Raw genomic sequence first — 18,947 nt, forward strand, 5'->3', positions numbered from 1 at the left:
GGTATTAAAAGGGAAATTTACAATAATGATGTCTTCCAGAGGACAAGGAATCTCTACCTTTCTAAAATTACAGAAATTATCTTATTCTGCTTCCACAGTTAGTTGTCTGTGCTTATATCATTATTGATGCCATACTTCAAAACGGGAATATTGTAGATGGAAATTGGAGTGCTTGGAGTAGCTGGGCATATGACAGCTCATGCAGCGTCACATGTGGTGGAGGTACACAGAATCAAACACGTTCCCGATCTTGCACTAATCCTAATCCCCAGCATGGTGGAAGACATTGTATTGGAAGTTCAACGGAATCTCAGATCATTCAATGCAACACACAACCATGTCCTATAGGTAATGAATGCTGCCTGTGCTATTAACAATTCTATTATAACTCTTTCTACTAGAACTTCTATAGCAGATATTTCGCATACGGTCTCTACAACTACTTCATTTTACTTAGCCCTTCTTCGTCATCTTATTCTCCTACTACTCTAGTAGCAGTACTACTGCTGCTAAGAGTAAAACAAATTCATGAAAAAACATAAGAACAATGATAAAATACAAACTAAACTGCACACACATCAAAAGTTGTTATTTGCCCATTTTAATAGTGGCCAAGAAGAATGGTAAAGACATCGACCTTTCAACTATTATAAACTGTTGGGCACAAGAAAAACTTTTCGTTGGTATGTGTCGTATACCCAGCATGATATGTGCAAATGCAATGTATGAAAAAAGGAAAAGGTGCGATAACTAGATCGTCCAAAAGGTAAGTAATCAGCAACTTTATAGTATTAAAGAAAATATCTTCTTCCTCAGTTAGTTATACATGTTTTTAATTGTGACTAAATGCCTTACTTCGAAACACGAAAATATTGTAGATGGAAATTAGGGTGCTTGGAGTAGCTGGACTAATACTAATTCCTGCAGTGTCACGTGTGGTAAAGGTACACAGGCTCAAATACGGACCCGGTCTTGCACTCATCCCATTCCCCAGCATAGTGGAAGACAGTGCATTGGAAGTTCAACGGAATCTCAGATCGTGCATACAACCATGTCATATATGTGATGAATACTGCTTCAACTATTAACACACATTTATTAGAAAGTCTACCACAAATAACTAATATGTGTTCTTCTAAGCCTACATTTGCTGATGTTCTTTGTCTTCTTCTTCTTCTAAAACTGTAGTAGCAGTACTGCTACTACTACCACTACTACTCTACATTGCATGTAAGAAACAGCAAAAAGAAGAACCATAAGAAAAATATATTAATTGAGCACAGTATATTTCATAAGAGTTAATAAAAAATGTTTAACTAAAAAAAAACTGATTGCTAATCAAAATTTCATAAAATATGGGACAATGAATAATCACTCTGAACCTATTAAAACAAACAGCAAACACATCAAAGGTTTTAATTTTAAAGTGGTAAAATAGAAGGGTAATGATATGGACTGGAATTCCTATGTAGACTGTAGTGCGACAGGTAAACCTTTAAATGGTATCCAATAATGGAATATGTTATATGCACTTAGCATTATATAAGTAAATTAAAGGTACTACAGAGGAAATGGTATTATAGCAACATCTTCTAGAAAGGAAGGGATCTCCACCTTTGCAGTATTACAGATATTTTCTTTTCATTTAATTAGTTGCACATGTTTATATCTTAATTGATGCCTTACTTCAAACAACATAAATATTGTAGATGGAAAATGGAGTTCCTGGAGTAGTTGGACATCGAACTCCTCCTGCAGTGTCACGTGTGGTGAAGGTACGCAGACTCAAACACGGACCCGCAACTGCACTGATCCTGTTCCCCAACATGGTGGAAGACAGTGTAATGGAAGTTCAACGGAATCTCAGATCGTTCAATGCAACACACAGCCATGTCCTATAGGTGATAAATGCTACTTCTACTATTGACACTTCTGTTATTGCTATCACTGCGAAATGTTCTACCGCAGCTAGTACTATTACGACAGTTATTACCACTCTTGCTGCTGATTATTTTCTAGTTCTTCTCCTCCAGCTACTGCTGAAGCAGTACTAACACTGCTACTGATATTCGAAAGTGCAAAAAATTAAGAAGGAGAGAAAGAGGAAGAAGAACCATGAGAAAAAATAGAATAGATGCATTAAACTTAGTGATTTCAATGGTAGAATGTTTAACAGGGGCTAATTAAATCAGCTAAAATAACCAATGATAAACTTTAAAACTAATCAAGATTTCTTAAAAGACAAGAAAATGATTTTCCACCGTACATCTTGCAAAATAAACAGCAAAATATCAAAAGTTATTTACCATTTAAATACTACAGCGTAGATTTAAAAATCATAGAAATGTTAATTGGGCAAAATGTTTTGCTATAAGTACGCCGTTTGATGGTAGAAAAGAACGAAGTATGTGCTATGCAGTTAGCATTTATACTTGAATATAAACGGTATTAAAAGGGAAAGTTACGATAACGATGTCTTCCAGAGGACAAGGAATCTCCACCTTTCTAAAATTGCAGAAATTATCTTATTCTGCTTCCACAGTTAGTTGTCTGTGTTTATATCATTATTGATGCCATACTTCAAAACGGGAATATTGTAGATGGAAATTGGAGTGCTTGGAGTAGCTGGGCATATGAAAACTCATGCAGCGTCACATGTGGTGGAGGTACACAGAATCAAACACGTTCCCGATCTTGCACTAATCCTAATCCCCAGCATGGTGGAAGACATTGTATTGGAAGTTCAACGGAATCTCAGATCATTCAATGCAACACACAACCATGTCCTATAGGTAATGAATGCTGCCTGTGCTATTAACAATTCTATTATAACTCTTTCTACTAGAACTACTATAGCAGATATTTCGCATACGGTCTCTACAACTACTTCATTTTACTTAGCCCTTCTTCGTCATCTTATTCTCCTACTACTCTAGTAGCAGTACTACTGCTGCTAAGAGTAAAACAAATTCATGAAAAAACATAAGAACAATGATAAAATACAAACTAAACTGCACACACATCAAAAGTTGTTATTTGCCCATTTTAATAGTGGCCAAGAAGAATGGTAAAGACATCGACCTTTCAACTATTATAAACTGTTGGGCACAAGGAAAACTTTTCGTTGGTATGTGTCGTATACCCAGCATGGTATGTGCAAATGCAAGGTATGAAAAAAGGAAAAGGTGCGATAACTAGATTGTCCAAAAGGTAAGTAATCAGCAACTTTATAGTATTAGAGAAAATATCTTCTTCCTCTTCTACGTGTTTTTCATCGTGATTAATGCCTTACTTCGAAACACGAAAATATTGCAGATGGAATTTAGGGTGCTTGGAGTAGCTGGACTAATACTAAGTTCTGCAGTGTCACGTGAGGTATAGGTACACAGGCTCAAATACGGACTCGGTCTTACACTTATCCAATTCCCCAACATGGTGTATGTAAGTTCATCGGAATCTCAGATCGTTCAATGCAACATAAAACCAGTACGGCATCTTAAATTACTTCCTTTGCAGCTGCTCTTCGTCATCTTCTTCCTCCTGTACTATTTTAGTTGTAGTATTACTACTTCTACTACTACTACTACTACTACTACTATGCTACATCACATTAAAAAAGAGAAGCCATCCATGAAGAATATTTATAAGAAAAACTAAAATAGATTAATTGAACCTAGAATATTTGATAGGTGAAATACCTTAAATGAGTTAAATACAAATATTTAGCTGACAAATCACAAACTTGAAAATTATTCAGTATCTCCTATAATATGGATAATGAGTAATTATTTTGCGCTGTCTGAAACAGACGGCAAACAAATCACGATTTGTTAATTTCAAATTTATAAATGACGAAGCTGAAAGGTAGAGGTATTAGCCGGTCGCGGATGCAAACTGCTTTGCGACGGGTAAACCTTTCATTGGTATACAAAAATGGAATACCTGACAGCATTATATATGTAAATAAAATATATGAAGGAGGGAAAGGTACGAAAACTATATCTTCTACATCGCCTATTGCTAGTATGACCTCTTAAACTGCTAACTCTGCTGCTGCTCTTCGTCTTCTTCTCTCCTACTATTACTACTAATACTACTACTACTACTGTAGTAGCAGTATTACATCTGGTACTACTACTATTACTACTAATACTACTACTACTACTGTAGTAGCAGTATTACATCTGGTACTACTACTATTACTACTAATACTACTACTACTGTAGTAGCAGTATTACATCTGGTACTACTACTATTACTACTAATACTACTACTACTGTAGTAGCAGTATTACATCTGGTACTACTACTATTACTACTAATACTACTACTACTGTAGTAGCAGTATTACATCTGGTACTACTACTATTACTACTAATACTACTACTACTACTGTAGTAGCAGTATTACATATGGTACTACTACTATTACTACTAATACTATTACTACTGTAGTAGCAGTATTACATCTGGTACTACTACTATTACTACTAATACTACTACTACTGTAGTAGCAGTATTACATCTGGTACTACTACTATTACTACTAATACTACTACTACTGTAGTAGCAGTATTATATCTGGTACTACTACTACTACTACAACTCTACATTGCGTTTAAGCGGAAGAAGCAAACCAGTAAGAAAACAATATGAAAAGAATAAATCAGGTGAATTGAGCCAAGTACATTTCATTCGTCTAATATGTGAGTAAACGTATGAAAGAAGAAAAGGTACAACACCTAAATCTTCCAAAAGACAAGGAATCTCCACGTTTTTGTAGATGCAGGAAATATCTTCTTCGACAATAATATATATATATATATATATATATATATATATATATATATATATATATATATATATATATATATATATATATATATGAGTGTGTGTGTGTGTTACTTGTTTCAAGAAATATCCTACCTTTATTTTCCCATTTAAAAACGGCAAAGAAGTATTCCAAAGATATAGACCAGTTAACTGCACAAACTGCTGTGCAACAGGATTGTTGTTGTTATAGGGTTTAACGCCATTTTCAGCACAAGTTAGGCTATACATGGCGGCCAGTATTAATGGTGGAGGAAGAACCCTGGGAAAACCCCAGAAAAAACCACCGACCCACGAGAAGCTAACGGCAAGCTTTCTCACATATCCACATTGGCCGAACCCGAGACTCGAACCCACGCAGACAGAGGTGAGATGGCAGTGATTCGTGACGGAGAGCGCTTTAGACCACTCGGCCATTCGGGGCCCCGCTGTGCAACAGGAAATTATTTGGATGGCATATGTGACATTTAGTTAGCATTATATGCGAAAGTAAAATGTTTGAAAGAGGTACATGGTAGAAGCTATCTCTTCCATAAAGCAAGGAATCTCCATCTTTTAAACATTTTAGGATATATTTTTCCATTAGTCTATATGATCATCGATGTTTAACTGCTAAAGCCGAAAAATTGCAGATGGAGAATGGAGCGCATGGAGTAGCTGGACATATGACAACCCCTGCAGTGTCACGTGTGGTGGAGGTACACGGACTCAAACACGTACCAGGACCTGCAGTAATCCCATTCCACAGCATGGTGGGAGAGAGTGTAATGGAAGTGCAAGGGAATCTCAGATCGTTGAATGCAACACACAGAATTGCCCAGGTGAGGAATACCACCGTAATAGCTGAGAAGAAGAATAAGAAAGAAGTTAAACCAACTGGCATTTGTGATAATGTTGAGCCACTAAGGTAGTCCTGTTAGGGAGTTATTTGAACGGAAAAAGTCTGATTTCATTTTTTCCAATACAATGTTTTAAGAGTAGGAAAAGACCGTAAACCTGTTATAGTCAGCTGTCTTTCGCGAAGGTGGGTTCAGGACTTTCTTTACCGGGGTTCTGTTGTGAGAAGCGACTATTTCTTTTTTTCTTAAATGGATGATCTTTCTATGCTGCATGTGAAAAGCGTACTATTCGAACTGAAAATGTGGAAATGACTGAATCCCCTTTCAATCCGCTTCAGTATTGTAAAATCGATATGATATTGATGTATAAACTGGTCGCAGATCGGTGGCAATGGCATATGCATCGTTTGATCATCACGACTTCTGTAACAGAAAAATTTGCAAAGAAGTATAAACCTATAATATATATAAAGAAAAACAACTATTAAGGACTAAAGAAGGTAAGGTAAATCCACTTTCCGTAATTTACTGGACAGTCACACTAATATAACTTAAATCATTCATTTAGAAATTTCCTAAACATTTTAAACTTCTACTTTTAATTGTATGATTTATAGTGCTTAGTTAGTGGTTTTCTTCTAAATGAAAACGTATGCAAACAATTGTGCAAACTATCTGAGAGTTAAGGATATAGTAATGGGCACGAATGATAAACAAAACAACTATTTAGCTAGTACGATAGATGGAAATGAAAGCAATGTAAAACTGGTGCATAAATATATAAAGGAGATAAATACAAGCATATACCAACAAAATGGCTTAATGGGGACAATCATAAAAGTTCCACGTAATTCATAGATTTGTTTTGAGCTTCGAGATAAATGTAAGTATCGTTCATACATATGCCGTTTTGCTGTGTTGGAGATAACGTATCAATATGATGATTTTTGGTATGTCAATGTTTTTTTGTGTTTGCTTGTCTCAGTCTTGCTGTTGTTGCTTTGAGGAGGGATTACAAGTAGAAGGTTAAGATGCTGCCTTGGAAACATTTCATAATGTGCAAAGTGTATTAGTGAGATGGTTCTAAGTTTTGTAGCGTAATACTGATTTTTAGGATTATGTTGTCATTTAACAAATCAAGACTATCGACAGCCTGGGGTCTCTTAAAGGTTTGTACAGTGCTCAGAGAATATCAAACTGTAAACTAAATGTTGGTAGACAGGAGCAGTTTTAAAATCTCGGATTTATGGAATCTTAGCAGGGCTCACAAGATACTTCAAAATCAACAGGACGTTTAAAACTGTTTACTGCGCGACATACTTAATGTTGCTTTGATGTATCATAATTTTCGAATGAGGACAACCTAATGAAATTAAGACATTTTATACTTTTCATAAACAGTTACCAAGAGGTAGGAAAGATAGTTCAAAATCTCCAAACGTCTTTGATCTGTTATTTCGGCAAATAATGTCAGCAATTTTTGTGGAGTCAATGGTGTTATACATATGAACCAATTTCCCCCGAAACATAATGAAACAGATTGATTTATTTTACTCTTTTGCTCGCCCGTTTAAAATTTAATTTCAAATGACCAATCATGTAGTGTTCTCTATTTCTTGATTTCTTGGAGCAAAAACACTCAAGGACATTGCCACACTTCAGCATCCGGAGAGATTGGCTATATACATGAGTCCGTCCATGAGTACCTGTGGCCGTAGTATTTGTCTGAGTTTTATCTCCTATTCAACATTGCTATATCCATACAACTTTCACTCTTGGCTCGTTTAAAAAAAAATTCCTTTTATTGTGACCACACTAGGGTGAGTGCATCGAGTGATGGAAGTTCGTTGCACACCAAAAGTGGGATTATAATACCTACATTTATATTTTTTAAACACTGGTATAATATAGTGTCTGTCATCCACAACATTCATAATTATATGCCGATTGATATAAAACATAAATTCTTCGTGCATCTTGGGATCAAGGGGCATTCTGACTTAAATCGGTGTAACCTATTTTTCAGGTTATCTTAACGTTTGCATATATATTTTTTTATAATTCCAGATATATATTCATCTGTTGTGTGATATCTTGATAATAAGGGTGCATTTCATGATGAACATGTATCACAACCCGAAAAAATGTTACTGTTATTTTTATATGGATCTAATGAATATGACTTCAAAATAGCTTTGTTCCCTAATTCTGAAACCTTATGACTTATTTCCACAGATTCTACAAGCTTGCATTGCATTCATCTGTCTCACAATTCAAATGTGATTTGTCGAGAGATAACCTTCATACTGTCTTGATCATTCATTACGGACGATAAAACTTGCCACAAAAGCGGTGATATATTGTAACCTCCCATGAAAAAATCAGATTTAATGTTTGATATAGTGATACAGTAATCAGCTTTCATAATATCCTATCACCCAGTGAAAATGTCTTTAATATAAGACAGTTTGAAAGACGAGTTCCCTTTTCTCTGTGAACTACACCCTCGCAGTAAACTAAGTAAACTGTTGGATTAGCATCAGACAAACTGCAATAAATTATTCTTAACATTAATCTTAAACATGAAGAGAGGTTGTTGCAGTTTAGTCATATAAAAATTATTTTGAATTTAGTAAGTTTTGAATAAAGTATGTTTTTATTTATTTATACACGCATGCACAGTATACAAATGAAATAAATAAATCGCATGCTTCTAAAGTTGACGGAGGGTGGTCTGCCTGGAGCCATTGGTCATGTGGTGCATGCTCGGTAACCTGCTGCAACGGAACTAAGACTTGCTCTCGATCGCGTACCTGTACAAACCCTAGACCTGAGTATGGTGGAGCTGACTGCAGTGGTGTATTGGACGAAGAGAGGTTTGATGATTGCTTCAACGATATTTGCCCAGGTAATTTCTGTATTTATTTACTAAATAAATATTCCAAAGTAAATAACACCAATACTGAAATTGATGATTATTCTTTCGTTTCTCGTATACAAATTTTGGGAAACTGTCTATTTATGTATTCTATTTTATATTCCACTTCATTCATGTCTCTTACTTCTCGATATTTTATATATTAGTACTCATGCTATATTTGTATACACATACATTTCAAACACGTTTGTCTCCGTTTGTAGAATCTATATATTACCGAGGTCGACTTTCCAGGAAAGAAAATACTTTCCACATATTGCACAAAATGCTTAATTTTATAAAACACTTTATAGGACAGTTTCTTGATCGCCAATTTGTCAGTGCCTTTGCGAAAGACCGCCATATTTGCTATAATAAAAGATGCTGTCTTTGTCGTTATCCTTCCTACAATTTTCATAAATAAATTATTTTTCCTACACAAAATCATAAATGTTTATCAAATTAATGGAGAGATATTTTATTCTGATAGATTTAAGACATTATTTCGTAGTTAAATAGAGCCAGTCATGTGAATGAAGTTTCTAAACATACTTCGTACCTATGAGATTCAAACCTAGTTTTCATCTCAATCGAATCAAAATACGTACATAAAGCTAATAAAATATATAACAGTAATATTGGTTACTAAACTGTCAGATCTGAACCAATAATATTTATACAGTGTGTGTGTGTGTGTGTGTGTGTTTTAGTGTTCTCCAGCAGGCATGCAAGTACATTATACAAGACCAGTACTGTTTGGTAACTCCACAAAATTAAAGGCCCGAATATATCATGACGATAATAAATAAATGACACGGCCTATGCAAAGCACAATCCTAATTAGATTATAATTTATAGAATATACATGATGGAACGAAATAAAATTGTACTGAATTCGATAGGTTTCGCAGAGGTAAAATATGTTAACGAATTTTACATGAAATAAACAATGACAGTAACAAAATAAAATGGGGATTTGTTTACAATTTTGATTGATCAATCTTGTAGTCACAGTTATTTGTTTTACAACAGTAACATAAGCATTCGTTTTAAGGTTTGACATCTACCTGAATGCTTTAGTACAGATGCCGATTTATATATTACTTTTATGACGACATCGATATTTGCATCATCACCACCAATTACAAGATGTTTAAAAAGTGAGGTATGGAGAAGAAACAAATTGCACATATGATATGAGTACATATACATGGCAATTTTCGATTTACTTCACCCTACAGCTCGAAGATCTGGTCAATTTCACTTGGTCAATACACATCAATTCGGTAAAAACAGATGCATAAGTTATGTAGAAATTTTTTCATTTAATTCAACATATGAAGTAACTGCTTTACACTCATCATACAAATGGAAAAATGGACTTAAGTCTTAAATCATTCATATGTTTCAAAGCATTAATGAAACGTTTGCAATTGCTGACGAATAAACATACTTGTTGTAGATGGGTCTTCTGTTGCCTTGCTTATGACACAAAGACAATATATCAAGCTTAGTGAATTATCTGGATGTATTTAGACTGATTTACATGACCTGTATTGTTGATTTTGCAATGCAATAACACATGGCACAAGCAAGCGAGAAAAGCAGATTTAGCTAACGAATAGTTTATATAGATTTCGGGTACTACCAGTGGCATGCATACATCGTTAACACGTGCTTATATGTAAAATGCAAAATTGTATCCAAATGTATTTTGGCAGTCGTTGATGTCTTTCCACATTTTTCCTGGGCTGGAAATGTATAAATATATAAGGAATTCTTAAAAGGCAGAAGACCTGGAAAAGATACATTTCGATTAGGGGAAGTAATTCTGAATGAAACGATAATCGTGTGTTCGAAATGCCAATATTTGAACTTTTCTAACTTACCCATATAAACATAACTCTTTAGTATTGGCGTAACAGAAATTTAAAACCCTTTGAATTATGGCAGTAAAATTTCAACCAACAATTGTTTTAGCATTTTATGAAAGCTAGTTGAGAGATTAATATATTCATTGTAGCATATCAACGGTATTAAACTCAGCAGAAGCAATAAATTAAGAAAACACAATGATGGACTAACCTATTGGGTTACATAACAACATATACATTGGGAAAGCCTAAATTTAGCATAGGTAAAACAAACAGAATTTCAAAACAAAACTAGAAGAATCATTGCACGCCATTAAAGAATTTTGATAGATTAACTTTAAAACGTATTAGTGATGACTTAATGAAAACAGATCGCATTGTGACAAAAGGGTTGGGAGAATCGGCTTTTGTGGGGAGTGTAGATATCAACATCTGTTTATGATATTTTCTACTAGCATTTAGAAAGAAAAACCTATACCTGAATAATCAAATCAGTAAACAGGGTAAATGAGTATTCTCAGATGCAAAACCGTCTTTCTACATGACAATATCTTTATTTTGACGTAATGTATCATCAATTAGCAGCAGAATATTTTCTTACTCTGCAATAATTTTAACATTTTTGACACAGCTTGATTGGACATACCTGAAGGAAAACAATGCCCATTAAATCATTGATGAACAAGAGAAAATAAATTACATTGAACTGATCATCATGGTTTCGGGAACTTATAAATGATGGCACGTTAGCTCGTCAAAGCCGGACCATGAAAAAAGAAAGAGCAGTTGATATCTTTTTTATGATGGTTGCGAGAGGATAGTTTCTGTATTCTACCATCTAAACAATATTTTATATCCTCTTTGAGGCTGAGTCTACACCTTGGATGAGCAATGCATGTAATAAAGCCATATTATAGGGATTCTTTGTTAAAATCACGTCTGCTAGTAGCTTTGTTTTTGACGTATTTATACCTCTAACAGTAAATGTTCAAACGTCATTGTATGAACAGATGTTTGCAATACAATCAAGTTCCTCGGAGAAATGGAAAAAACAATACTGTTCAACATTTCAGCAATGATAACGCTAACCATCCTGACCGATCCAATTTTCTGATGCCCTCTTGTATCTTGTCTTCAATGATTTGTAGGTTTGTTTGATACGTTATGGGTTTTTTACATCTTGAGTGTGACCAGTACACACGTCTTTTTATTGCTCAGAATCAGAGACATCATGCGATGTTACAATACCCTGGTCGCGATGAACGTAATCTTCACTAATACAACTCAGAATTACAAATCATTCCAAGCAACATTTTCACGACGTACTAACCAACCAAACACTGTATAGCCAGGTTCCTATACATACATTTACAGAATGCAATATTGTTTCTGGGTTTTTAAAACCTAACAATCTACACAATAGTCTTGTCCGAAAATATCGGGCAAAACTACTCTATAACTATTATTCCTGTATATTAGAGACCTTGTTTGTAGAGCAGATGCTTTTTTTGTTTTCCATAAAAGCTAGCGAGATATCTACACAATACATATATATGCATATTTTTCTCCCATAATTTTACATTTTCAGATTTGTACAGTTTTAGCTGCATGTGTGCAAAAAATAGTATAGTGTATTAGGAACTAATTTGTAAGAAAACTATGCACAATCATGGCATAGAAACTATAGCATTTGGTTCATTAGATTTGTTTGTAAATTAACTAAAATAGCGGAGTCGTCTACATGAAAATAGGAATAATAAAGTTACATTTATGCATCTCAACTTTCCTAAAAATGTGCTTTCCTATTTCTGCTAATCCAAATGTCATGACCCATGTCATGGAAAACCTGACACGCACCAAAATTGTGCTGTAATAACAACTACATTTCCAACTAAAATCACATTCATCTTACTGCACTGAACTGACCTAATAAACCCAGTCATTCATAATGAGAAAAGCAGAATTGAGTTGAATCAACAACAACAAAATCCATCCACTCCTAACCAACTGTAAAAGTTTCTTCAATGCGCATTCGTTCAAAATAAGAATTTAAATTTTAATTTTAAGTAGACCATAATTAAATATTTCAGTTGATGACGGATAAATGAGAGATTTTGGCTAGGCATCTTTAACATAAGCTTCATAACATATACATGACATAAACATCTTAAATAGGGTATGTTGAGGTAGGTTTCTTATTTTGAAGTTTGACAAAACCATATACAAATAACAGTTATTTACACCTTAGTAATTATGGTACTTATTTAAATGTGATCTGATACAAAAATGTAATGGACAGAATGAAACATTTGGACAAAGAAGGATAGCATTATTCAAATATTAAGATTTAGCAGACAAATTTCACTTTAAATTAGGTGTTGTTGAATAGAATAGAAATGACGCAAACAAAATAATCTCAGACCCACAGAACGAAAGAGAGGTTGGAGCAGAAATAATGGATTCACAAAAATTGTACATCCAGGAGCTAAAAACCTTCCTTTTGTATTGCAAATGACCTTCATTATCAAACATTTAATTTCGTTATTTACTTATCATAATTGATATGGCATCACCTCATGCATGAATCATGACAAAACATAATCCTATATATTTAGTTATTTGCGATGGAAGCCAGTACCTCTTCCCAAATCCGTGTCCTGGGAGCTGTCCTAGTCATGTCTACTTCCAGTGCGCATCCAGCACCGGGGTTGCCATTAAGAGAGAATGTAACGCCACTCTCGGGTTGTTCTGGAATCCAGAACAACTTACATGCAACTATAGAAGTTCAGTAAACTGCGCGGGAGAGGAAGACAGTCCAAGTAAGTGTACCGCATATCCAGCATCGCGACCATCTGTGTATGTAGGAAGAACATTCCATTCATTTTGTATCAGCGTAATATCAAAATAAATAGATGATAAGCTGCATCTGTGTGACATGAACAAAATCATCGTTGGTAAACTTTAGTGTTCCAACATTCCTTTAATTTTAAAACATAAAAAAATAACAAAAATTTCGATGCCCATGAGTTTTCAAAGAAGAATTATATGTCCCTCATTTTGGAAGACGAATTTTCAGGGGAAAATAACTTAATAGATCTTTGTTTCTAATTTACAACAAATTAATCGTAGAAAATGTCCAGTAAATGCATTCAGTCTGACTGCAATGAACTGGTTAGGAAAGAAGCACGTGTCATTGGCATAATTAAATAATAGTATCGGCTAGCCAGGTGAAGAAAATAAATATTAAAAATGTGACGATTTAAATCTCTACCTTATAAAATATGTCAAGTCACTATGTCTGTCAAAACTTATGTTTGTGGGTTTTTTAATTTTATATAGAGGTAAATAACATAGTGTTGCAATCAATAAGCAAAGACTAATTGTACGCCAAGTTGTAATTCTCCTTTATTCCGTGGATTCAGTGTAGAGAGAACGCGCAGACTGGGGGTTTCTTCTAGAAAGAAAAACAAACAAAACACAGAGAACAAAGATGCCATAATTTGTATTTTCTATTTCACAACCAAAGATTTACAACCACCCTTGGCTTTGGATAAAGTTTTACTGGAAACAGGAGGTGGGTGTCGACAAAATTGTATGCATATAGATGAAAAGATGGGACAATTAGTCTCGGACATGATTCGTACAAACAGCGCCTAAGATTAGGCAAAGCTACTGCTATGTTAGTGAATACTATAATTGTATTGATGTCACATATTAGCGCAATACCACTTTGATATTATTGTAACGATCAAGAGAACTCAAAACAGTACAGTTTAGTTCAATAATTATCTTCTAGTATATATTGCCATTTGTGCTTACATATTTATTTGAACAGAAAAGATAACTGGAGGTTTTGTCAAACAAATAAGAAATTGTATTATATTTGAATTTCTGCGCAGTACAAGAGTTAACAAAAAAGCATATCATTCAGTTTTAAACCGACAACACCCAAGCATTCAGCAAAATGATCAGTAACTTTCACATAGCAGTTTTTTTTTCTTCAGATATATTGTCTTTTCTCCCCAGGATGTAACGATGGAGCTAAAATGGCGAATTCGGACGATTGTGGAAAGTTCCTGATTTGCGCGACAGGCATCTGGCAAGAAATGACTTGCATCACCGGTACCGTGTTCAATCCTATCAATCAAACCTGTGACTGGCCAGAGAACGTTGGCAACTGCAAAAATGCCTCCACCATAACAGCTAGGACTACGTCAGCTCCTGGTGGCGGCGGATCTGGTTGTAATTCTTTAAACTGTAAGTATACCTGGTAAATGTTTGTATGACTGATGTGTTATTTACAGAAAATAGTATTTGTTGATTTTCATATTGTAGCCAGTGTATAAGTAATTTAAACACAGAGGAATTGTATCGATTTAATTATAAAATAGGTTGGAATGAAACCTGTATGCATATTGTGAAGTGGCAATATGAGAAAGTTTTGTTGCAAATTCTGTTTGAAGGTCGTTTAATTCGGGATATTGCAATAAAGTTTAGTTTTTCTATGACCGTCGATACCTGTAGAACTTAATGAGATTCTGACAGATTAGAAGAAAAATTGTACTATTTTCTTTTAGAGGAAACATAGTTAATTTTAAAGTGTTGGTATTTTCAGTTGTATACTAGGATACAATTAACAAGGAATAGCGCAAATGTTAATTTTCTGACCTGTAGCCGCAAAAAATAGTATAAACATCAATAATGATCAGTAATTCAGTATAATTGTGGATTGACCTTTCTTGCATGGATTGTAAGAAACATATCTTGCACAAAAAGTGTCCTCAACCCTACATACCATAATGTCTTTTATTACAATGCCCAAGGCCTAATTCCTGATATCTTTCTTGAAAGTAATAAAGGCTCAAACGAACGAAAAGCTTTTCTTGTGTTCTACATAAACCTTACATGTCTATGAAAACGAAGGATCTTTGTTGGTGGTTGTGGTGATCTTGTAACTCGACTTGTCATCGCATTTGGAGAAACAAACAATAACTTATTTGCTGGATGAGAAACTTACCGCCATGGGTCTACGACTAAATTCAATTCCACCTATGCCTCTACAAGTAGTTGGGAGATAATTTTAACTATCATCCTGCTAACAGTAGTGGTACGCAGTGTTCATGTTATTTATATAGCTTTTGTTATCAAACTCAGTCAATTGTTACGACTCTATGGTCTGAAATTACTTATAAGAAACAAACAAAACAATTTTAGTAAAATCAACAAATACTTTAATTCTCGAAGTTACAGGTAAACTTTAAAAGTAACTTACAGTAATTTGAATTAAATCCCAAATAATCATAATTTTCTATCTCAAGTCCAAAAGCATTGAATTTTCCGAATGAACTCAAATAGTCTTGAAAGTGCTGATGGACCAATTGCCTTGATGTGTCTCAATGATATAATCTAAAATGTCTTTGAATCGGTCCTCAATAATATAATATTCTCTGTCACACCTTTATCATATCTGGGAAATTGCTCTAAGTTACCTTCAACAAATTGTTGTATTCATTCTCGTGAATACAACTGTTTTGATTTTGTTGTCATCCTTATTTAGAATGATACCTACGACAATGTTGTAAGATAAATAAATACAGTGTATCTTGGATAGATGACAAAGAAAAATGTTAAAATGTAAATAATCGTTTTCGTATCATACCGACAAAATATCATCATCGTCCTTTTTAATTTTAGGTGCATGTGATCAAATCAGTCATGGATACATTAAGCATCCGGCCGATTGCACGAAATTTATCCAGTGTGCATGGAACAAGCCGTTCATTGTCTCATGTGCGACTGGAACCTACTGGGATCAGAGTCAACTCACCTGTGTACCTGGCACATGCTGAGGATCCAGACGTCACTGATACTTCCTAAAGTGTGTTTTACACATAATACAATTACCTGTAAATAAAAGGGCAATTTGAAAAATGCGTGAGCACCCAATCTTTACGCCTCACTCTATTCCTTCATAATCGATCCCAACAAATAATGATATAAATTTAAATTATAGCTTTCGTGGATTTGCTTACAATTATTTCTAACGTTTTGTGTTTTTTCTTTTTGCACTGGAAAGCCCTCTGCGTTCTTCTTTTTCTGTATTTTACTCTTTCATCAATACGACTAGAGACCATGCTTTCCTCAATTTACATGCACTTATCATAGTAGATGTATCAGAAATGGATTGAGTGTAAACTGAATTGCATGCGTATAAAAGATTTCAGAGTATGCGAACAGGTTTGCATTTGTTTTTGAATTAATTTTATCAACATATTTAATGTCCACACCTATTTCAAAATGTCGTACGTCAAGTTCGTACTTTCTGCTATATTCAACAATGGTACGTGTTGGATATAGCCCGAGAAGCAATATCTTCAAGTGCCTTAGTTTAATTTTGTAACTGATATGTTGATAAAACTTTTGCAATTCTTATCTGACATTTAGTAGCATTATCATGTTTGTTTATTTTATCGCTTTTCTGTTTTTATTTGTCCTGTTTCTTTTTTTTTTCTTTCTATTCGGTCTTGTATTCCTTTAAATTTAAATATTCATTTCAATAATTGCATACGGTAATATTGCAAGTCTCCAAATACTGTGTCCATTTGCTCGTTGAATTTTAGGTCATTAGGCAAATGCTTGGTTGATGCATGTTTTCTCTTTTCACAATTAGTCTTTTACGTTACCTTACGCCAGCTACTAACCATTATCTGAGTTGATAACAAGAGACACAAGTGGCAATGATATTTAAGATCATATATTCATAGGGCATGAACCATGTATAACAATACCAGCTATATTACTTTGTAACTATAAATGTACAAACCTGATTGAACATTGACCATGTTTTGTCGAACACCGAAGCTTTAATAGCTAAATGTAGCAATTAACTCAAAGAAAAACTTTCTGCTTAAGCCCAATATTTACCAAATTTCCATGGAAAAAAAGTAATGGAAATAACGTTAAATAAAGATAGCGTTCATTTTATCTGCTTTTAATTCTTTTTTCGTTTTTCACTACTACCATCGTAAAGCAGATTTCCTTGAATGTTCATGCACTCTGGATGAATTTATAACGAATATAAATGTGTACTAAGATATAACAGATGAATGTAACATCAGTGAGCTCTGAAAATGCATAGAATCTTAAAGCAAAACAACTACAAAAAAAAGAATTGGTTCCTAGCATATGATGGGTAGGCGTTCCTTCCGCCTTGTTAAAGTTTATATCAAAAGTATTTAGAGGAGAATTTATATATGCATTTGAATACGTATCATTACCATTAATTCACAGATGTCTTCACACGTTTTGAAAATAAAAGCCGCTTCAGAACTTAATTACGATTTTGACATGATTTTTTGTTGTTGTTGTTGTTGCTGTAACTTTTTTTCATCATATACAATGGTACCTTTTATGTATTTAATAATAATAGTTACTCTAATTGAATAAACAGTTGATATTGCGCCATATAGTATTGTTCGATTTTTCATGATGCAAATCAACCTTGCATTGTAGAATAAAATTCATTATCAATCTTCGTATTTATGGATATTCCGGGGGAACTTTTGTGGTTTGGGGGCTTTAGCGCAAGATAGGCCATATGTGGCGGCTACTATACCTGTTGGAGGAAGAACCCGGGGAAACCCAGGCCGAACACGAGATTCGAACCCTCTCGGACAGTGGTGAGATGACATTGATCGGTAAAAGCGAGTGCTTTAGACCTCTCTGTCCCATGGTGTACCTCCGGGGAAAAACTGTATTCCTGTTTGTTGCGAAAAGTATGGTACAGTCAGTACTGAAAGTACCCTTCTGATCATTCATACAATTATCTGGATAAATGTTCACACATTTCGCAAATCGAATGGTTCGGACTATGAGCCGTACCCTCAAGGGTCTACACAATAACACAGAATGATACATTAAGCACAATGTATATCCCGTGATCTTTAGATACGTCCCATCTTACAGCTCAGTCCAAACACTAAATTGTAAAAATAAACGCTTCTGAAGACTGTTGATTTGGGCAGAAAGCAAACATCTCAGCGTCACTAAGCCAAGACGAGGAAGAGGCCTTATTTCTACTGGCGAAATGAGCTGTCACACCCCAGCTGCCTTGTAGTATCATCGTTTTACTTTTCTGGAAAATGTTTTGATTGATAGCAATCATACAAGTCATACAGGTCATGCACATAGTTGGAGTCCTTACAACAAAGAGCGTGCAATTGACAGGACATTAGACAGTAATAACTGTGGCAACAAAATTAAGTTACCTCTTTGCATCTTGAATTTCCACGAAATTTACTTTCATTCACAATAAATCATTTAATCTGTGACAACCGAGCAACATAATGAAAAGCATAATTCAGCCATGGTGATCCTAATCGAGTACACAATATTTGATCTGTAGATATGCCTTTTATACTTTTGAATAAGACTACATAATGAGTACTGATAGCAATTAAACGGTGAACTTTGACTTGTTGACATAAATA

At 34.4% G+C, this 18,947-nt stretch overlaps 1 protein-coding gene across 7 annotated transcripts in view; it reads left to right on the forward strand.

Annotated features, from left to right (window-relative positions):
• Positions 1-17,924, forward strand: part of LOC149789207 (SCO-spondin-like) — a 194,183-nt gene extending 176,259 nt beyond the window's left edge. For 4 of the 7 annotated variants that reach the window (XM_089975363.1, XM_089975366.1, XM_089975365.1 and 1 more), the window contains 8 exons: positions 157-348; positions 1,710-1,901; positions 2,601-2,792; positions 5,461-5,649; positions 8,387-8,575; positions 13,074-13,277; positions 14,485-14,715; positions 16,153-17,924. In XM_089975363.1, coding sequence (XP_089831489.1) covers positions 157-348; positions 1,710-1,901; positions 2,601-2,792; positions 5,461-5,649; positions 8,387-8,575; positions 13,074-13,277; positions 14,485-14,715; positions 16,153-16,307 — 1,544 coding nt within the window. In that variant the 3' untranslated portion in view covers positions 16,308-17,924. The remainder of the gene's footprint in view (positions 1-156; positions 349-1,709; positions 1,902-2,600; positions 2,793-5,460; positions 5,650-8,386; positions 8,576-13,073; positions 13,278-14,484; positions 14,716-16,152) is intronic. The other 3 variants (XM_089975364.1, XM_089975368.1, XM_089975367.1) reach the window with 3 other exon arrangements.
• The last annotated feature ends 1,023 nt before the right edge of the window (positions 17,925-18,947 follow it).

The sequence above is a fragment of the Sinohyriopsis cumingii genome, chromosome 11, assembly GCF_028554795.1.
Source record: "Sinohyriopsis cumingii isolate HCF-2022 chromosome 11, ASM2855479v2, whole genome shotgun sequence".
Classification (NCBI taxonomy): Eukaryota; Metazoa; Mollusca; class Bivalvia; order Unionida; family Unionidae; genus Sinohyriopsis; species Sinohyriopsis cumingii.